Source organism: Rhinatrema bivittatum, chromosome 6 (genome assembly GCF_901001135.1).
Source record: "Rhinatrema bivittatum chromosome 6, aRhiBiv1.1, whole genome shotgun sequence".
NCBI lineage: Eukaryota > Metazoa > Chordata > Amphibia > Gymnophiona > Rhinatrematidae > Rhinatrema > Rhinatrema bivittatum.
The window spans coordinates 249,464,160-249,486,877 of record NC_042620.1 but is presented as its reverse complement, the minus strand read 5'-3'; the positions used below and the strand labels follow the sequence as shown (position 1 = coordinate 249,486,877).

The following is a 22,718-nucleotide window of genomic DNA, read 5'->3' as shown; positions in this document are numbered from 1 at the left end:
ATTATCATCATAGCCTTAGATCCTAGAACCTCCCTTCTTTCTACCTTTCCCTTCTCTCCAGATCCTCATCTTACCCTACCCTGAATGCCAGAGCCAACCTCCCCCTCAAACGTCCACATCACCCACTCTCAGACACCTCTCCCTTTCTCACCCAATCCCTAGTATTCTCACCTCCTCCTTTCCTTCTCTCTGGTACTCTTATCTTCTCCTCTCCTCATTTCTGAGGTCTTCATCCTGTGCTAAGATCCCTTTTCCTTACACACAATAAAAACAAAATATATTCTACAGACACCAGCAAGGATAGAAAACTATTTTTAGAATGTAATATAAAAGATAGAAATGTTTTACAAATGTGGCTTCAAATGTTCTAATTTTTACTGCAGAATTGACATCTGAGCTGCCACAGGAAACTGTGAGCTCTACCTTAAACTTCTGTCTTTCTTCCGAGAAGAAGGGCTAGGTTATTAGTGCTTGGATGCAGTAAAAACTTAAATCCATATGTCAGTGTATGCATACATGTGATATATGTGGGTGTGTGTATGTGTGTGATTAGAGGAGCTGGAGCCTGAGAAATAGGAGTTGGAGATGTGGGAATGGAGTGGATGAGAATAGAGGGGCTGGAGGGTTTGAATACAAGTGCTGGGGGTTGTGTGCATGTGAGAAAGGAGGAGAAGAGAAGTGTGACAGGTTGATATTGTGTGTGTGTGTGAGAAAAGGGGGGGGGGGGGAGAGAAATATGAAAGGATACGCGTGTGTGAAAAAGATGTGTGAAAGGGTGTTCTTGTGTGTGTGTGTGTGTGTGTGTGAAGGAGGGAAGAAGAGCGTGTAAGGGCGGGTGCACTTTGAGCCCTGGATTGGGGGTGGGGGGGGGTGTTAATAGAGGATTCCTCCAAGATCCCAGAACCTCCTAATCACTCATCCTTCTCCTCACCCCCTAAATCCTGATCTCTACTTCCTCTTCTTTCCCCATCCCTGAGATCATGTCTTCCCCTTCCCTTCTCAACACCGATACCTGAGATTCCTCACCTATAAAACTCCCAAAAGAAGAAAATAAATAACGCAGAAAGGAAGACTGAAAAAATGCTTTATTTTTATTATGCAAAATAAATGTATATTTTAAATATGGAAAAAGCTAATTTATTCAGAGGTGCCACAATTTTTGAAATTTTACCACAGACTTTTCTCTTTCTGCAGTAAACTGTGTGTGTACTTCTAAGAGTCTGAGCATTGTCACTGTACATTTCTGGGATTCTAGTTAAGGATTTGTTTGAATGCTGTTTGTTTAGTCTTGTTCTTATCAATAATTTACAGAAAGCTACTTACTACTTCACAGCTGTTACCAGCGACAGGAGGATGAGGCAAAAGGCCTTCATGAAAAGCTCCTGTGACAGGAGCAAAACAACACAGGGACAAATAAGAATGCAAAATAAGTTCTTCTGTAAATACTATTACATTTTAAGTGTAAGCTGACTCGCAACTGTTGCTATTAAACTGTACTATACTAGTATGTTTGATTTAAACTGTAATCCACCTTAAGTCCATGCTTGGAAAAAGACAGATAATCAAATGCTCATAAATAAAAAAACAAATATAAAATGGAAGTGAAATGGATCAGGCTGCAGATTAAGCCTTTAAAGGACTGCAACAGCCAAAGGGATGAACCCCAAAAACGGAAGGAAGAAGCCATTATCACTGCCAGCAACGGACTGCAGAAAGTGAGGAGGCATTCAAATAACTAAGGTGAAAGCTGTCTCAAGGACCAGTATTGAATAGTGTGGATTTTAGTAAATAGTTTGTTTTGCAAACAGATGCCTCTGAGAAGGGAACAGGAGCAATAATGTCACAGGAGGAACATCTGGCGATGGACATGTCCAGAAAGTGGATACCGAGGGAACAGAGGTACAGGGAGACAAAAAACAAGAATGGTGACTCGATGGGTGCCGGTGCCCCTGAGGAAGACAGTCCACAATTGTGACAGATCATGCACAATAACAGTGGCTGGCGGTAATGAAAGATACTTGCAGAAGGTAATAACGCTGGAATGTAGCATTACAGATATATGATTGTGCAGTGGTACATAGACCAGGGAGCCAAAAGCAGAATGATAAGGGGAATGGAACAGCTCCCCTATGAGGAAAGACTAAAGAGGTTAGGACTTTTCAGCTTGGAGAAGAGACAGCTGAGGGGGGATATGATAGAGGTGTTTAAAATCATGAGAGGTCTAGAACGGGTAAATGTGATTCGGTTATTTACTCTTTCGGATAATAGAAAGACTAGGGGGCACTCCATGAAGTTAGCATGGGGCACATTTAAAACCAATCGGAGAAAGTTCTTTTTCACTCAACGCACAATTAAACTCTGGAATTTGTTGCCAGAGGATGTGGTTAGTGCAGTTAGTATAGCTGTGTTTAAAAAAGGATTGGATAAGTTCTTGGAGGAGAAGTCCATTACCTGCTATTAAGTTCACTTAGAGAATAGCCACTGCCATTAGCAATGGTAACATGGAATAGACTTAGTTTTTGGGTACTTGCCAGGTTCTTATGGCCTGGATTGGCCACTGTTGGACACAGGATGCTGGGCTTGATGGACCCTTGGACTGACCCAGTATGGCATGTTCTAATGCTGATGCTTTTTTTTTTTTTTTAAAGAGGAGTTGATGAAGAGGAAGGAGGAATGTATGGACTGGGGTATATAAACCCTGTCAGCAGGGATTGTAAACGGCAAGTGCAGAGAAATTGTCAAAGGTTTACCTGCAGTGAGGGTGGGCTGGGATTCCAAACTCTCTCACAAAGGAAGTGACAAAAAAGACAGAAGTGTTCAGCTACAAGGCAAGCAAGGTGCAAAACAGTGGCTGGCAGCTGAGGGGGCACACTTGTCTGTGGTGGCAAGGGAGGCAGAAGAAGAAGAAAAGGCACGGTGCTTGCAAAAAAGACAGTTCAAAGGCGGCAAGAGCTGCCAGTGATTAGACACAAGGCAGCTCAAGTATGAGTTTATTAGCTGCAAAAATATAGCAAGCAGCCACCAATCAGGCATGAGTAAGAGGACTCAGTCATCAAAAATGGAAGAATAACTGAAAAGGGCACAATGAAGGGCCGAGGTGTCTTGTTGTGCAATTACAAGAGTTGCGAATGTTGAAACAAGAATTGCACATAGCTCTTGATTAGGAGAAGCTGTGGGTGGCAACAGACCCTGCATAACAAAAAAAAGGTTTTAACTGTGTACAGGGATACTGAAGGGGATAAATTGGCAGAGAAGCGTGAGCAGTGTTCAGCCAAGTGACTGATGTGGTTTGTGTTGGAAAGTGTTTGGTGTACATCAAGTGTTCAATTCCATTTTGAAGTAAAGTACAAGAAAACCTCTCTTGAAGAAGCAGTCCCGGCTAAATCAAACAAAAGGGCAATAGCATGACGCAAGAAGCAAAACAGTGTTTTGTTTTTTTTAACAAATTTCTAAAACTGGAATTCCTATACTTAACCCAAACCCCAAAAGCCTTCCACTAACTGCAGGTTGATAGGAAATAGAAGTGCCATTACAGTCATCATGATAATTTGCTATAGCAATGAGGTGAAATCTAACCAAGTTAGTTTTCAAAACCGAGTTAGTGAGATGGATTAAGCTAGTCTTAGGACTTCTACACTAGTCTTAGGACTAGCTGCACTAGTCCCTGTGCAGAAGTCACCTTTTTCTTTAGATCACATGGTAGAAATCCAACTGGTTTCTAAAGGAAACAGAACCAAGATGGCCACCGAGAAGAATTATATTTCCCATACTCCCTTGCACCTAGTGTCCCTGCTAGCATGAGCAGGAAAGAGCTCCATTATAATGACTCTGAACAATCACCCTAACTGGCTGCCAGGAGAGATTCAGAGAGACAAAGAGAAGCAGCAGATAAGCCAGTTCCAGGATTCATGAAAGGCGAGGATGAAGGAGAGGCTGAGGCAGAAGCAGAACTGTTCCTAAATGTCACTTTATCCTAAAGCTGTCTGCCTTTAAGATTATCTTTTCCTCTCTATTATCCCTTACATAGTAGTAGGTGAGAGAGAGGGCAAGAGTGCCTGCTTAGAGCCTATAGCACTATTATGAGGTAATTAGAGTGGCTATATGCATTTATAAATGTTACACATGAAAGTGAATTCTGGAGGTTGCTAAGAACCTTAAGAAGTTAACAGGATAATTTGGGGATATCTTAACTTGGCTATGAACCCTACACGGAGATTATGGAAATGGGTTATTGAAACTAAATAATTACAGCTGTTAAGGAAACCAGAAAAATGTTTAGAAACCTGGTACCATTTTGGGAAAGTTTAAACACTGAAGTTTTTCTTTATGAATTGGGAGTTATTGATTATGCCTAACCGCTAAACCAGCAGCTAGTAACTTTATACAGAAGCAGCCTATGTCTTCATTTTCTTTTGTTTCAAAGCAACTGTGAACACAGGGTTTGGGAGCTGTGTGACAGAAGTTGCTCTCAATTACTGTTGAGATATTTGAGTGTTGCAGCAACTTGTCAGTGGTTTTCTTAACTTGAAAATGTATGTGCAAGAGTTAATGAAAATGTCATTGTGAGCTGTCGATGAGTGTGAATGTCACATGTACAGGACAGCTACTGGAATTGAGTGCTACTACATAATTCATGTTATTTATTTAGCATTTTAATCGTTTGGAACATCTAATCGGTTTACAGAAAAAGTTATGTAGCCACAGGCTTTACAATAAACATAGAACATTGGATAATAATACAAATGTGAGAAGCAAAAGAATAGGGGGAGGAATTAACTATAGCATAAGATCAAAGATGCATGACATATGTAAAGAGGCTATAGGCGATTTTTGCAAAATATTTACAATTGGAAGGTGCGAAAGTTATTAGGAATTGTAATTAAGGCTAAGAAGTTAGCTTGGTGAGTTTTTTGTTTTTTTTTTTAACAAGTGGCTGTTACCAGCTCTGTTCTTCACTAGGGAAGATTAAAAAAAAGAAAGAAAAAAGACATATGTTTAAACCTACATTTCTTTGTTATCTTTTAGTCTGCGGGCAGGCCCTGCGACCAGCTGCACTTACCCTATTGCACACCGAAGCCCCAGACTCTACCCGTGTGCCATGCAGCAGGGATGCCGCCAGGACCCTGCTCCTCCTCCTCTCTGTGCCAACCTTAAGCACGTGGGCGCACAACTATGTGCACCTTAAAGGCCCCGTGGCAGGAAAGCCGCTTCACGGCACCTAGTGATGATCTCACCTGGGGCCCCTATTTAAGACCCAGCCACTCTGTCCTCCTTTGCCTCAGCAACAAAACTTCTGCCTTGTCTTCCAGCCTTGCCTTCTCGCCCAGTGTCTTCAGTGTGACTTTCTCCACCCTTGGCTTGACCCTCCAGATCCTGACCTACCACCTACATCTGACCCCTTGCCTGGTCCTGACCACTCTTGCTAGCCGCCCACCCAGATCCTGGCCTGTCAATGTCGCCATTAGTCTGCTGCTTGCCCTGATCCCGGTGTGCTTTTGGACTTTAATGATCTTTACTGCCCTAGGGAGCGCCTAAGTCCTGCCGGCCACCAGAACCCAAGGGCTCAATCTGTGGGGGAGGCGGCTGGTAACGGTGAAGCCCCAGACTGGCCCTGCTTCAGGGGAAGTTCACCTTCTGCCGGCACAGGCCTCGTGGGTTAACCCTTGGGGGCTGCATCAACTACACTGCAGCGCAAAGGGCTCACACACACACTACACCCTTCACATTCTCAGATGCCTATTTGTGAAAGGAGATAGAGAACACAGGCCAAAGAAAGCTGCTGTTTTGCTTTAGTGAATGTAATGTTTGTTAACAGCTAGTTAGAAGGTAGGAAGTAAAACCTCATGCCAGTTAGGCAGAGAGGTGATTTCGGCTGTATTTTATATTGTGCAAGATCCTCCCCCCTCCAATCCTTTCAAGAAAACATAAAATATCAAATGGTGTGAATTTTATCTTCTGGTTCATAAGGGACCTCAGCTTAGTTATGTCCGGGGAGTAGAGGATAAAGAAGGGAATCCTATTCTGGATATTGTAAGGAGGAAATGGGTTAGTCTTGCCCCAGCTATTTCTCTCACTGAGCGCTACCTTATAGCCCTCTTGCCTAGAACCCAGTTGTTCCAGCCTTGCCCACTAGGGAGCAGCAGTGCCATCACCAAGACTCACTACAAGAGAGCATGCTACAACACTATAGCTCGAAAGGGTTAGTAGAGACCGAAGCAATAAACACAGGACGTTAAAAGGAGTCTGGACTAAGACATGAGTACCAGATTGTAAATCTTTTCCATTAAAAGTTGTAGGATCTTCTGGAGAGTATTTCCTTGAAGCTAGAACTCTCTGCACTTCACTAAGCGAGCGCACAGATGAAACTAGCTGACTTTCAACATCCAAGCAGTCAGAGCTAAAGACTGAAGGTTGGGATACAGGAGATTCCCATTAAACTGTATGATGAGATGGGAATATCCTCAGTCATGTTGGTTATTCAACAGATAGTTGCAGCCACAGAAACCAAATATGATGAGACCAGAAAGGGGCTATTAAGAGCATTTATCCTCCTCCTCTTAATTTTTGAATTGTCCTAGGTATCAGTGGAATTGGGGGAAAGGCATAATGAAATCTCAGATGCCACAAAATTGATAAACACTGGCATCCACTCTATTCCTTGCTGGTCTCTTAGAGCAGTATATGGCAACTTTATTGTTGAAGGTCATTGCAAAGAGGTCTGTTTACAGAGTGCCCCAATGTTGGAAAAGTTCCTGAACTATTTGATTGTGTAGCACTTGTGAGTTGAAGTTGGCAACTGAATCTGTCTGCTAACTGATTCTGGTCTTGAGGATATAAGTGGAATCGCTAGAAGAAAATTCCTCTGGGAAATTGCCCCTTCTCAAATTTTTGCTGCTTACAAACAAAGTTTGTTCCTTCTTGTTTGATGAGACAGAATATTGCCACCTAGTTGCATGGAACAATATCATCTTGCTCTTCAACCATAGACTGAACATTTTCAGAGCGCTGAAGACTATTCCTAATTCTAGATGGTTTATATGAAGCATTTTCTCCTTTTGTGACCAGGTAACCTGAGAACAGAGGTTTTTCAGATGAACATGTATCAGAGCTGCTTGAAATTGGGTGGGTGAAAAAATTGACCTTTTAATAAACAGAAAATGAAATGCAAACAGAGATTAGGGAAGCTAACAAATTTGGCAGCACAGTAATAATGGGAGATTTCAACTACCCCAATACTGACTTGGTAAGGTCTTGCTAGGGAGGCAAAGTTTCTAGATGAAATAAACGACTGATTCATGGAGTAGCTGGTCTGGGAACAGACTAGGTGGGGAGCCATTTTAGACCTAATTAAATGGAACCCTGGATTTGGTGCAAGAGGAAATGGTGATGGGGCCTCTTGGCAATCGTGATCGTTGTGCGATCAAATCTGAATGACTGGAGGAAGGACATCAAGTAAACTAACAGCTCCAGCATTAAACTTTTAAAAGAGAGATATTGATAAAATGAACAAAACTGAAAAAAACTGAAAGGTGCAGCTACAAAGGTTAAGAGTTTATATTAGGTATGATCATTGTTTAAAAATACCATCTTGGAATCCCAGTCCAGATGTATTCCACATATTACCGTACTTTTTAAAATATATCCAAAGCAGGAAGCCTGTGAAGGAGTTGGTTGGATTGTTAGATAATCAAGGGATTAAAGGGGCACTTAGGGAAGATAAGGCCTTTGCGAAAGACTAAATTAATTCTTTGCTTCGGTGTTTACTGATGAGGTTGGGGAAATACCTGTGCTGAAAACTGTATTCAATGCTGATGATTCCGAAGAAATGAAACAAATCATGGTGAAGTTGGAATATGTAATAAGGCAGACTGACAAACTAAAGAGCAACAAATCACCCAGACCAGATAATATACACACCAGAGTTCTGAAAGAAAGAAAAAATGAAATTGCAGATCTATTCCTAGTAACTTGTATGTAACCTTTCATTAAAATCATCCATTGTACCTGAAGACTGGAGGGGGCCAATGTAACCTTGATCTTCAAAAATAGCTCCAGTGGGTAGTGATTCGGGAAACTTTAGACCAGTGAATCTGACTTCAGTGCCGGGAAAAATCATGGAAACTATTCTAAAAGACTAAATCACAGAACATATAGAAAGACATGGTTTGATGTGACACAGCCAGCATGGATTTATACATGGAAAATCTTGCCGTACCAATCAGCTACATTTTTTATGAAGGGCTTAATAAACATGTGGATAATGGTGAGCCAGTGGATGTAGTGTATTTGGATTTCCAGAAGGCATTTGACAACGTGCTCCATGAGGGACTCCTGAGAAAATTAAAAAGTCACAGGACAGGAGGCAATATTCTATCATGGATTGCAAATTGGTTAAAAGGAAACAGAAAGTAGACTAAATGGTCAGTTTTCTCAGTGGAGAAGGGTAAACATTGGAATGTATCAGGGATCTGTATTGGGACTGATGCTTTTTAATATATTTATAAATGATCTGGAAAGGGGAACACAGTGCGACATAATCAAATTTGTAGATGACACAAAATTATTCAAAGTTGGTTAAATCACATGCAAATTGTGAAAAATTGCAGGACCACCTTGTGAGAATGGAAGACTGGGCATTCAAATGGCAGATAAAATTTAACGTGGACATGTGTAAAGTGTGGCACATGGACGCAAAAGTAAACCATACTGTAGTTGAACAATATTAGGTTCCATATTAAGAGTTACCACCCATCATATTGGACAATACTATGAAATCCTTGGCTCAGTGTGTGGCGGCTGTCAAAAAAGCAAAACAATGTTAGGAATTATTTGGAAAGGAATGGAGAATAAAGCAGAGAATGTCATAATGCCTGTATATCACTCCATTGTGAGGGAGTCCATAGGAAACTCCCTCAGACTACCTTAAGGGACCGGGCACAGCTGTCTCGCCCAGTCTTCCTTAAGATCCAGACCCACAAAGAATCCTGGGTGAAGAGAGGAGCCTCTCACTAGAGAATAAGAACTTAGGGCCTAGAAGGGATAAACAGCCCCCGGGGAGCCGGTAGGAAGCCACTCTATGAGAAAATGTGCTATATGTGATGTTTTGTGTTACCTGCATCATTTGTTTATTTTACTTTGCACTCAGTTTTCCACTGTAAATAAATTGCACAAAAGGAAAGAGCCAGACTCTGCCTCCTTATCCTTTCTGTTTGTTTCTCAAGCTGCTATCACCAAGTTACCACATATGGTGACAGCAGTGGGATTCTCTTGCCTAAGCGGGAAGCACAAGCAGTAGCCCACAGCCGCAGGTAAGAAAAAAACAAACCAAAAAAAAACCTTGTAGAGTTTTGTTTTTTTTTCCTCTTTTCCCTGGGGCTTCCCAGTTATCTCACCTATCTGAAGCTACAACAAGCTAAAGGGATAGTCCGCCTGTGTAGTCAGGGTTCAAGCAGTGAGTCAGGGCCAGACAGGCCAGCAGGTTTTGGGTTGTTTTTTTTTTTCCCCCCACTCTCCTTTCCCTGGAGAGATATTCAGTTTGGAGGAAGCTTGGAAAGCAGGGAAAATCGAACAAGAGATCCAGGGAGCAACAATTGCAGAGCACCCTACAAACCCAAACTGAACAGCAGCAGTCACTGTGAGAATTGGTGGTGCAGCAGCATATGGTGCTAACCCAGATAGCACAGGCAGTGCAAACTGCCGCAACCAGTCCACTTCCCTTGTCACAGACGCTACTTAAAGATGAACACAGGAGAAGTCCCTGATGGTTTCCTGAAAAACTTTGAATGCACAGCTCAACTAGCAGGTTGGCCAGAGAATAGGTGGACTACCTATCTGGGGAATCAACTCACTGGGAGTAAAGATGCCTTCCAAACCACCAATCTGGAAGGGAGGGCCACATACCAGAAGTCAAAGCTGCCATTTTAGAGTGAGCTGAACTCACCCCAGAAGCCTAGCGATAGTGGTTTCGGCAGGAAGATCTTCAAACTGGGGAAAACCTAAGCAATCTATACCATAGACTCAAGGATTTTGCTTGAAAGTGGCTGCGCCCGGAAAGGAAGACCAGAATGGAGGTAGTCAAAGTGGTTCTCCTGGAACAGTTTCTAGACAGCCTATGCGTAATGGCCTATATACAGCAGTGGGTCTGCAGACACCCAAACCTTACACTTGAGAAGGCGCTGGAAATAGTAGAGGCCTATTACTAGGCCCAGACTATGCCCAAGTCACCACAGTTCCCAAACAAGCCACTCAACCCACGTAGAGGACGATGGAGTTCTAAGAGACAGAGGCCCCCCAACAGTCAGTAGAGCAGAATTGGCCGGACTTTTTACCTCAACCGCAATCCTCAGTCTGACCGCTATATTTCAGCTGTGGTGAAAGAGGTCATTTTGCCAGAGACTTCCTGTAGGGAAGATGAACCAATGGCATTTAATGCTGTGACCCCACACTTTTCTAGTTTTGTGGATGTCTCCAGCCAGGGAATTTACTTTTGAGACTGCCGTTGAGCTAGATAACATTCCAAACCAGGCATTAGTGGACTCTGGGAGTGGGAAAACGTTCGTTCAAAGAGTTAGTGAAGTGAGTCCAGATTGACAATGACAGATTGGCAACCTTATCAAGCATCCACAGGGATTAACAGCAGTATCCAACCAATCAGGTACAATTGAGGAACCCAGTCAGCCAAGATAAAATGGAGGTGGGAGTTCTTCCTTGGTTACCCTACCCTGATGTACTAGGACAGGACTGTCCAAATTTTAAGAGCCTGTGGAACCAGCTCATAATGGGTTTCTCCAGCCACAGCAATGAAGAATTGGAGTTTCTAGAATTCTTTCCCTTAGATGATCCAGATCTGTATCATATGGACTCTAAAACTCCTAAGTCCTGGAAGCAATGCTGACAGGACAAATACAGTTATATTGCTAATTTAGAGGCCGCTGGGGAAGAAGAGTCAGAGTCAGGGGAAGAACCACAACCCACCCAGGATGTCTTACCTTGCCCCTTGACTGGGAAATGGGGGGATGATCCAGGGAAATTCAGGTGGGCCCAGAGGGAGGATGAGTCCTTTAAATGGGCCCAGAAGCATACACAGAGGGTGGACAGAAAGCCAGTCCCTGGGGCTCAGGTTACAGACCCTATTCCTCCTCCTTTCATAATGAAAGAGGACCTATTTTATCAAGTTAAAAATGGAAGTGTGGAAAAGGAATTGATAAAACAACTCTTAGTTCTCAAACCATATCGCTGGAATGTTATGCAACTAGCTCACAGAAGGTCACCTGGGGGAGGAAAAGATCCAGGAGAAAATTTTGGCACAGTTCTAATGGCTGGGCCTACATAAACAGGTCCAGTTGTATTGCCGGTCCTGCCCTACCTGCCAACTCACAAAGCCTGCAGGCATACAGGAAGCACCTCTCAAACCAATGCCCATAATTGAAACCTCTTTCGAAAGGGTGGACATGGAAAATATGGGGCCACTAGAGAGATCTACTTGAGGAAATAAATACATCCTCGTCATTCTGGCCTATGCCACAAGATATCCCGAGGCAGCTACGGAATATGAAAACCTCAACGGTGGCAACCGCCCTAATGGAAGTATTTTCACAACTTGGGCTGCCGAAGGAGATCCTGATGGATCAGAGGATCCTGTTCATGTCCAAGGTCATAAAACGACTCCGCACCTTGTTTAAGTTAATAATTCTGCACACCTCAGTGTATCACCCGCATATCGTTGGCCTCGTTGAGTGCTTCAACCAGAAACTCAAGCAAATGTTAAGGAAATTTGTGGATGAAGATGGCAAGAACTTGGACTCTTGCTGTCCTATGTGCTGTTTACAATCCATGAAATGCCCCAGAGCTCGATGGGAGTGTCCCCTTTTGAATTACTGTATGGAAGAGGAATCTTGGACATAGCTTGTAAAACTTGAGGAGACAAAGGTGACCCCAGGCAGAACCTCATGGACTACATTCTAGACTACATGATTGCCTAAAACAAAACTGGGGAAGTGGCCCACCTATGCCAAGAGAAGGCTCAGGCTACCCAAGCCTGAGCTTATAATCACCCCATGGTCCAACGAGTATTCCAGCTGGGAGATCTCTTCAGAAAGCAGTTAGCTTGTTGGCAAGAACCCTATGAAGTTGTGGAGAAAACAGGGCCCATCGATTACAAAACAGCCCAGTCAGATAAATGAAAGAAAACTCAGATCCAAGACTTAAAACTTCTGAAGAAGTGGGTTCCCTTAGGTGTGTGAAGTGGTAGAAGAAGAGTTTGGTCCAAAGGTTGGACCTGAAGTGGAACAAACCCAGATTCTTTTCAAAGAGCAGTTGTCCACCACACAGACAGCTGATGTAAAGCAGCTGGTGAAGCAAAACAAGACCTTCTCAAACCTACCAGATCATACCCACCTGGTGCAGCATGACATCATTATGCCTCCTGGAGTTGTTCTGTGGCAACGACCTTATCAGATTCCCAAGGCCAGGCACTACATCATTGAGAATGAAGTGAAGGAGATGCTCTGGCTCGGAGTTATATAACTGGTTGATCCTCACCCATGAATTTCATGCTGAAGCCAGATGGGAGCATTATGTTCAGCATTGACTTTAAAAAAGTAAATGAGGTCTCAAAACATGATGCATACCCAATGCTTTGAGTGAATGAGATGATTCAGCGTCTGGGATCAGCCAGTTCATCTCTACCCTGGATCTTACAAAAGGGTATTGGCAGGTGCCTCTCACACCAGTGGTGAAGGAGAAGACTGCGTACTCAACACTAGGGGGGCTTTTCCAGTTCACTGTCTTCCCTTCTGGACTCCATGGTGTCCCCGCAACATTTCAGCACTTGGTCGACCACCAGCTCCACCCACATCAAGGGTATGCAGCTGCCTACTTGGATGACATCATGATGCACAACCCAGATTGGAACACACCTCTAAGCCAACCAGTCTGAGGAAAATAGGACTGATGGACAACCCTAAGAAATGTTTGCTAGGAGGGCAAGAAGCCCAGTATCTTGGCTAAACCCTGGGGAAGGGCAATGTTCATTTGCAGACCCTTAAAGATTGAGGCAATCACCAGGTGCCAGACCCAGAAATAAAAACGAAAGTGAGAGCATTCCTAGGCCTCTTGTGGTACTGTATAAGGTCTAGTCCCAATTACTCAGATAAGGTGGAGCCTCTCACAAGGCTGTTATTGAAGTAAGCACCACAGAAGGTACAGTGATCAGCTGAAGCAGAGAAGGCCTTCTGGGCTCTGAAAGTGGTGTTATGCTCTGAACTGGACCTAATAAGCCAGACTTCACCAAACCCTTCACAGTGCAGACTGATACCTCAGAAGTAGGCTTGGGAGCAGTCTTAGTCCAAGAGAAGGATGACCAAGAACATCCTGCGAGATACATTAGCCAGAAGCTGATGCCACGGGTGAGGCATTACTTAATGTTCAAGGAGGTGGCCTTGGCAGTGAAGTGGACCTTAGAGGCCTTGAGCTACTATCTACTGGGATGGCAGTTCATGCTTGTAACAGCTCACTAACTGCTCCTATGGATAAATATAAATAAGGAGTCCAATGCGAGAATGATGAGATTGTTTGTGGCCCTACAGTCCTTCAACTATAAACTATGACATAGAAGAGGCAGGGAAAACACCAATGCAGATCTTCTGTCTAGAGAGTTGTCCCTAGCACAGGCAGGTGCTCATCCCGACAAGGCTGAACTGAGGGGGGAGGGTATGTGAAGGAGTTTATAGGAAACTCTTAGATTACTTTAAAGGACTGGGCACCGCTGTCTCGCCCAGTCCTTCTCAAGATACAGGAATCCTGGGTGAAGAGTTAGACAGGCCTCGAGGAGCAGGCAATAAGCCAGTCTATGCAAAGACCTGGTATGTTTGATGTCTGTGTGCTACCTGAAGTAAGCTGCATTCATTGATTTTGCTTTTCACTGTAAATAAATTGCACATAAATGAAACAGCCAGAGTCTGCCTCCTTATTCTTTCTGGATGTTTCTCAAGCAGCTATCACCCAAGTTACCACAAGAGACATTTACAATCTCTGCACACACAGTACTAGAGGCCAATGTACTAATGCATGGTGTTTGCTGGGGGTTAGTGGCCCTTTTGAATACAATCGTGTAGATGTTAATAAGCTTGGAGATCATTAGCATCTGTAGCAAAATTACACAAGACCTTTTTCCAGTTGTGGCAACATACAAACCCAGCCCAAGAAGTGACAGCCTATGCGAACTGTTGCAGGGATTTAAAAGGGCCTCGTGGCCCGTGTGAGATTCCTTCCCTCAAAATGCCATGGGTGCTCCTTTGGTCAGCCGGCGAGATTTTGGAACCAGACACTGATGGTGCAGGAAAAAGTGGGGATCATGCCTGTCCCTGGAAGACTACCCCTTTGAAAGGATACACCTTTGGGGTCATGGGAGAGCTGAGGTCAACCTCAAATTGGGGTTTTGCATGATTTTGGGGGAGGGGAAAGGGGACAGGACAGGAGGTAGGCAGGGCTTAACAAAGGGCTATCAATTTTACATTTTTGTCCTCGAAAGGGCACAGGGCGCCACTATTGACTTGGGGCGGGAAGGAAATGCAAGGAGGGGACCTTGCATGGGCTACAAGGGTCTCCCTAAATCCCTGTGGCAGGTCACGCAAACTGCAGCTTCCTAGGTCTGCCAGGAAAATAACACTTTATCAGGTGTAGTTATTTTTGGGCAAAAATGGGCCTGCATAGCCTTTTTCACAAGCTCGTTTTCATAAAATGCTACAATGATTAATTGCTTTGAATGATTTTACATTCCAGGAGTTCATTAATGTAGCATCTGACTATGTGAGTTTGTGATCCACCTAGAACAGAATTCAGGCAATAGTCTAAGAAGAAAGATGGGAGAGTTAGAGTGTATAGCAATAAATGATGAGATTCACATAACTGACATCTCAGAGACCTGGTGGAAGGAAGATAACCAATGGGACAGTGCTATATCAGGGTACAAATTATATCACAATGATGGGGAGGATCAACTTCGTGGGGGTGTGGCACTTTATGTCCGGGAGGGTATAGAGTCCAACAGGATAAAGATCATACAAGAGACTAACTGCTCAGTAGAATCTATATGGGTAGAAATTCCATGTGTGCTGGGTAAGAAGAGTATACCGACAGGAGTAATCTACCATCCACCTGGACAAAATGGTCAAACAAATGATGAAATGCTAAGAGAAATCAGGGAAGCTAACCAATTTGGCAGTGCAGTAATAATAGAAGATTTGGCCAAAGCACCTTGGCCAACCAAGCAAAGCACGAAAATCCAAAAGGCAGTACTAGCCAGAATTTAGGCAAAAACAAGGAAAGGATGATGTACCTTTCCCTACAGGTATATAATAAGATATTTCAATTCATGCCACAGCTTTTCCTTTGACTTTCTGACTGGAAGTCAGAAGAAGCGAAGAATACAAGGAAGCAGACCCCAGGGCTGCAGGAAAAAGAAGCTACTAGGTTGTAGAATCAACAATGGGCAACACCTAAACAAAACTATGACCTGCTGATCCCAGTTGGAAGCTGCCACTAAGGTTGACCTCTCAGTAGACAGGAATTTCAGAAACCGCGAGTCAATCTCCCAAGGAAGAAGTCCGGAACCTCTCTACTGAGAGACAAAAACAGGGATATTGCAAGAGCCAGCCCCTGTAGAAACAGGATTTCTCCACCACCCTGGAAACCCAGAGAGTACCAGATCAGGTTCATTCTGATCAGCAGAAATCTGCTCACTAATTAGGCATAGGTGCCATGATAACTGTCTGCATGGACAAGGACTGCCTTGTCCACTTACAAACGCTGCCACCGACAAGTTTATACCTGAAAGAGGTAAGGACAACTCTCAAATGCAACAAGGATACGGACGCTCTGCTGCAAGATCCTCCATCCCACGCAGGAGAAATCCGTATTTGTCAGAGGTAGAGCCCATTCGCAAGACAGACTGGCAAAAGTGGTCACAAGGCAAAAATATATGCATTGCGCCTAGCAGGCATCAAAAGTAGTACACCCAAGAGGGGGAAATCCATATTTGTCACTGGAGAGCAGCCAAGATAGGGAACCCAGAACACTACGGGGAGTCTGAATCCAGAATAGCTCCCCCTCGAAACAGCACTGCTGTACAGTAGTACAATGATGGAATGGGCACTCCTGTGCGACGGGTTCTTGAATCCAGCAGGAAACAGACAGTGGCTGCCAGACAAACAGAAACTCCACCTGGAAAATGGGAAGCAAGAACTCCCCCTTCTTGGGGTGGAAAACAAGGCGCCCAAGAGGGAACCCATAAGAGCAACCATCTCCTCTCTCTCTCTCCACCCAAGGTGCATAGACACTGGCAGAGTAGGGGTTTCATATCAATCTCCTCAAACGCACAGCAGTTTACCATGCTCTTCTCACCTTTGAACCATGGATTCTCCACCATTCTGTCCTAGTCCACATGGACAACATTGTCGCAATGTACTATCTCAACAAATAGGGCAGCACTGGCTCATTTCTTCTCTGTCATGAAGCCCTCATAATATGGAAATGGGCTCTCACACAGGGCATCTGTCTGTCGGCTGTATACCTTTCAGGGAAGTGCAATGTTCTAGTGAACTCAGCCATTAGCTTCTGACACGAGTGGTCCCTGCATTCCGAGGTCCATCGTTCTCATTTTCTAATCTGGGGGACACCTACTATGGATCTCTCTTTGCTTCTCCTGTGAATAACAAGCTGCCCTATTACTGCTCCAAACTTCCTTGCAGTGTGGTGGTGGCCAGAGACACTTTCAAGATTCCTTGGATGGCTCCTCTTTTATATGCCTTCCCTCCATTACCTCTGATATCCAGAGCTCTTCTGAAAATCTGCAAAGCCAAGAAGACAGTAATTTTCATTGCCCCAACAAGGCTGAGACAGTCCTGGTTTCCATGGCTTCACTGCTTCGACAGACTCAGAATGGCAGATCCCCTCCTTCATCCACAGCCAGCCCATCTGTCACTCACAGCATGGCTTCCTCGGGGTAGTAATATGACAAGCAATGCAGAGAGAAAGGCACTTATGTTTCTTGGCTGCCAGAGCCATTGGCGGCGGTAACTGTGTGTTCTGTCGGCTCATGCTTAAAATTTTATGCGCACAGATTTCGGGCACTTAGGTGAGATGCGGCGAGGCGCACAACCAGCCCATGTGCCCGGCTTTACCTGTATTCTGTGCTTAGTAGGTTGTGCGCGTATGTTCGCTAACGCATGCGCAGAGCCAATGGACTGTGCGTACCAACGTCCTATGGAGGGCAATACGTTATGCACAAAGACACGCACAAGATGGTGCCACCGCGGCCTACCATGAGGTGTGCCAACCAAGTCTAAAGCGGGGCCTTGCCCACCCGGGGGGGGGGGGGCCCGCTCAACCCGCTCGGAAGCCCACTTCCCCATAACCCATCTGGCTACACGCTAGGAAAGAAAGCTTTTCTTCCCCCTCCCCCCCAACTTTCTGATCTGTTTTTAAATGGGTTTGATAACTTCAAATATTTATCAGGTTTATAGATTGCTTTTATTCAAATGTAACAAAACCAGGTAACAAAACTACTGCCAAGCACAGATGCACACATTCACCCAAACACATACCATTTGTCCCAGGGAACTGCACTAGCTAGAGCAGTGACTGCAATTCTTCCAGCCCTTCTGCAGATGATGATTACAAATACAAAAACCACACCAGCTATCAGCTCCCAAACGATTTTGAAACATGGCTTTCTTTGGCCCTGGAAGGTTATCTGCCTTAACATTATATTTCTCCTCCAATCTCTCAATCTGATTCCATAAGGGTTGAGAAAGAAATAAAGATTAAAAATGCACCTCTGTGCAGACTTTTTCAGTTTACAAAAGAGTGAACATATCCCATGTTCCCCAAACCTAAAAAGACCTCTGGTTAGAAACGCAGATCCCATTCCATTATGTTTGCTCATCATGCTTGGTTAGGACAAAACCCAAGATCCACTTGAAGTCCCCCACACTCTACAACTCCTCCCAGTTTCCCTTGCTGCCCCTTCCATAGTTTTCCTTTATATCCACCCGTCTTGACCCCTTCATTTTCCAATTCATGAAGCAGCTCCTTCCATAACATTCCCTAGCCACTTGCGATCCCCTTACCCATAGAAGGCCCGGTCTGGTTCCTGCTGAAGCATCTTGTAGAAATCCTCCAAGGCCTTCACTTCTCCAGCTGCCTAGCACGGCATAGTACAGAAGAAAAAAAACCAAACCACAAGATCATATGATAAGAGCAAGCTGCAGGGAATTATGGGGCAATACGAATACCAAGAGTCCCACATAACAGAAAAACATCAACAATCAAGAAACTACTTTCTCAAAATATTTCATTACCTTTTCACAAGATAATATATAATAATGGAAATATATTACAGTGCTTTCATATATTTATATAATCAATAAAAGTTGGTTAGTCACTAACAGAGCATAATCAGATCGCCATATCAATATCAAAGTTGTGATCCAGTTAACTAAACAAATATTCAACTATATCAGGCATGTTCATGTTCTCATAAATTATGTTTGTCACCAGAATTGGTGAAGAGTCAGATAGTTATAATCATATTATACCTGTACATTTTCAAGCTATGTAGCAGTAAAAGAAGCGAAGATCGGTATATATACAAAGCCCTTTATTGAAATTTGCCCGACTCTGGCCGAGTTTCGCTCTTTGGTCGAGAGCTGCCTCGGGGCAATAAATTGTAGCAGGACTAATCGCACGCCTGCAGGGCTGAGGCCACAATGTTTGTGAATCCACTATTATATAGGATCTTTTTACCTATTTAACTGTTCTTTAAAACATGTAATAGTTACATGTATTACCAATTGTGAAGAACACTTCATTCAAATTATATCTTCAAAGAGAATAGCCACTGCCATTAGCAATGGTAACATGGAATAGACTTGGTTTTTGGGTAATTGCCAGGTTCTTGTGGCCTGGATTGGCCACTGTTGGAAACAGGATGCTGGGCTTGATGGACCCCTGGTCTGACCCAGTATGGCATTTTCTTATGTTCTTATATGAGACTGCAGTGTGTATTGTAGCTGGTCCAGCCGCAATTGGTAATACATGTCGGGCAAATTTCAATAAAGGGCTTTGTATATACAGCCATCTTCGCTTCTTTTACTGCTACACAGCCAATTGGATCGGCTTCCGATTTGTTTTCTGGGTCCATTTTCAAGCTATGTCACCAATATAGTTAATTGCTGCAAGTTACAATATATTTAAAAAAATAGAAGCAAACACTGTGTGCATATTTCCTTGAAAGCCTAATGAAATATAACTATGTGACCCTTCTTGTAGCTTCTTACATCTATTTTGGTGTTAAACATGATAATTTAACAGGACTTATGAACGCAATCACATCTATTTATTTATATGGAGGTCCATATTCAGACACAGTCTGATAGCAATGTTAACTAGATAAACTTATCTAGCTAACTTTGGAGGTAGCTGCACTATTGAATATAGCCAGATCAATTTTGGGGAAGCTTTTTGGCCCAACAAGATTTAGCCAAATAAGTCATCCAGCTAATTCTGAATATCAGAGTTAGCCGGTTAACTTAACTCCTTCCCAGTTATGCCCCTAACTTATCCTGCTAAATTCTAGCTGCCTATCTTATTAGCCGGCTAGAATTTAGCCGAATATGTGCTCAAATATTCATTTAGCTGGTTAATTTCTAATATATATCAAGAGAGATATCGCTGCTACACTTAATTTCTACTGTATAATACTCAAACATTGAGCAACAATGCAGTACCACCCCTTGGGAAGTGTTAACAGGCCAACCTTACACTCACCAAGAGCGAAGAAATCAGGATGCAAAGTACCAGAGAGCCTCATTTTCAAAAGATGAGAGGTTGTGTGTGTGTGTGTGGAGCCCATCTTCCAACAGTATCTTTTCCTCTCGCAATCTATCCACCCTGTCTCCAAGGTCTCTCTCCTTCAATTACATCCTGTTTCAAACAGTCTCTCTTTTTCTCAATCCCCAACCCTTTCCCCAGTAGTCAGTATCATTCTTTTCCCATTGGCCTCTCTCTTAATATCCCACAAGTCTCTCACAATTCTTTCACCCTGTCCCTGAGTCTTTTAATTCTCTAATTCTGTTCCCACCAGTCTCTCTCTCTCAATTCCTCATGCTGTCCTCACATCTCTCAATGCTCCCACCAAAAAAAAAAAATAAATAAAGGGGATGGAACGGCTCCCCTAAGAGGAAAGGCTAAAGAGGTTAGGGCTCTTCAGCTTGGAGAAGAGATGGCTGAGGGGGGATATGATAGAGGTCTACAAAATCATGAGGACTACAATGGGAAAATGTGAATTTGTTATTTACTCTTTCAGATAATAAAAGTAGTAGAGGGGCACTCCATGAAGTTAGCAAGTAGCATATTTAAAACAAATCGGAGAAAATTATTTTTCACTCAACATACAATTAAGCTCTGGAATTTATTGCCAGAGGATGTGGTTAAGGAAGTTAGTGTAGCTGGGTTTAAAAAAGGTTTGGATATGCTCCTGGAGGACATTTTCATAAACTGCTATTAATCGTGTTGATTTAGGGAATAGACATTGCTTATTACCGGCATCAATAGGATGGGATCTAATTAATGTTTTGTACTTGCCAAGTACTTGTAACCTGTATTGACCACTGTTGGAAATAGGATGCTGAGCTTGATGGATGCTCAGTCTGACCCAGTATGGCAACTTCTTATGTTCTTAACATCCCTAAAGGACAGATGGACAAATCAATTTCCATTCAGCTGGAACAGACTATGCGTTACTTAGGTACTTGGATAGCTCATACCGAGCAAGAATTACAGTACATACCCAGTTCACCACATCTGCGCTAGATAAAAAAAAAACCAAAACAAAACTCAATAAATGGATAGCATATCAGTTATCTTTGATGGGAAGGTTCACTGTAGTTAAAATAGTGGCGCTTCCAAAAATGCTATATAGTTTTAAAATGCTGCTGTGGATCAAAAATAAAGACATACAGATGTTTAGACCTTTAACAGCGGCATTTATTTGGCACAACAAGAAAGCACACCTAAATTACAAAGCATTATGCAATGAAAAGTCAAGTTGGACTGGCATTACCAAACTTTCGAGCATACAACGTGGCATCCTTACTTTGTTATATACAAAACTGGGTATCTCTACATAACAAATTTGACACAGAATTTATTTTAGGAGCTGGCTCGTCCTTATCATCTGGTAAAATACTTTATATTTTCCCAGATATAGAGTCCCGACAAACGGAGACTGCGCTTCTGGTTTTTGGCATTCAGAAAGACTTGGAGATGTTGAACAGCATTACATTGTAGTAGAAGCAACATATCTCCTTTTGTATTCTTAGTGGGCAATCCAGATTTCCCGGGAGAAATAGAACATAATATTTTTCAAACTTGGAAACAGAAGGGTTTGTACTGCTTGGGACAGTTTGTGCACCCAGAGCTAGCTAAATTATATTCATTCCAACAGCTGTATGGTTAATTTCTAAGAAAGGTTTCTTTCTGTACTTCCAAGGCCGGCATTGTTGCTTGATTAGTGGCAAAGAAGACCCAAAATATATCACCTTTACTGAAGAGGATGAAACCTTTTCTTTTTTTGACTCTATACAGAAATTTAATAAGATTGGTATCTGGGTTTCTCATATTAAAAAGCAGTATGATAAAGCTCATATTACTAAATTAACTGTCCAGCAGGGCAAGGATTTAGGACTTATTCTTGATGAGGCTGATATTTTAGCTGCTTTAGCTGCTCTATAGACATCTGCACCCAGCCAATTTGAGAGAAATTCATTTCAAAGTTCTACATAGATTATATCTCACTAGACGGAGAGGGGCCCAAATGCAGTTGTGGAAATCGGATCTTTGCATGAAATGCAATTACCAAAGTGGCAATTTTTGTCATATGTTTACTGAATGCCATAAATTACAAGCATATCAGAGACATATCCATACCTTATTGGAACATCTGCTGGGGAGGTCAGCTGAGTGGACAAGTAAAATGATATATTTGCATTTATTTGACAGATCTTTAATGCTTGCAGCTGGCAGTCTGAAATTCTTAGTGTGTCACATTAGCAAAGAAAGTTATTTTATCATGTTGAAATACTGATGAGCTACCTGCTTTTCGATCTTGGAAGAATGAAATGCCAACAGATGCACAATGGGGGGAAAAAAAAAAAATGATAAGGAGTCCTTCAGGGCCACAAATCTTTATTGACAAAGAGAGGTTACTTTCAACTTGTATGGTTAACATCCTGTGAAGCAGAGTTGAAAAATATATTACGCTACTGCTCTGTATATCATGACAGGTGTGAATGGGAAGAATGAATGTACAGAATAATTGGTTGGGGAGAAAACGAGGTCTTTGTAAGATACTCCTAAAATTTGTGAGTCTTAGGTCTACCAGTTTTACTATTTACTGGTAAGGTATATTTGCATTTCTTATTGTATGCTGTTTTGCTATGTCCGTTTACTCACAATAAAAAAAATTACTATTAAAAAAAATTGATACATGTTAGTTAACATCAATAGTGATGTTAACTAACATGTACAAGCATTGTACAAATAAATGGAGCTTACAATCTGACACGAAGACAAGAGAAAAAAAAACCTCTTAAATTCACTTAGCTATTACAGTAAACACATTTAAAGAGAGAAGGTAGTATTTGGAAGTCAGGATTTCT

General features: G+C 42.8%; 1 protein-coding gene across 1 annotated transcript in view; it reads right to left on the bottom strand.

Annotated features, from left to right (window-relative positions):
- The window catches only part of PELO (pelota mRNA surveillance and ribosome rescue factor), a 103,583-nt gene that overhangs the window by 37,580 nt on the left and 43,285 nt on the right, over window positions 1–22,718 (bottom strand). Inside the window, exon 9 of the mRNA XM_029606766.1 lies at window positions 18,129–18,202. Within this exon, the coding sequence (XP_029462626.1) occupies window positions 18,129–18,202 (74 nt within the window). The remainder of the gene's footprint in view (window positions 1–18,128; window positions 18,203–22,718) is intronic.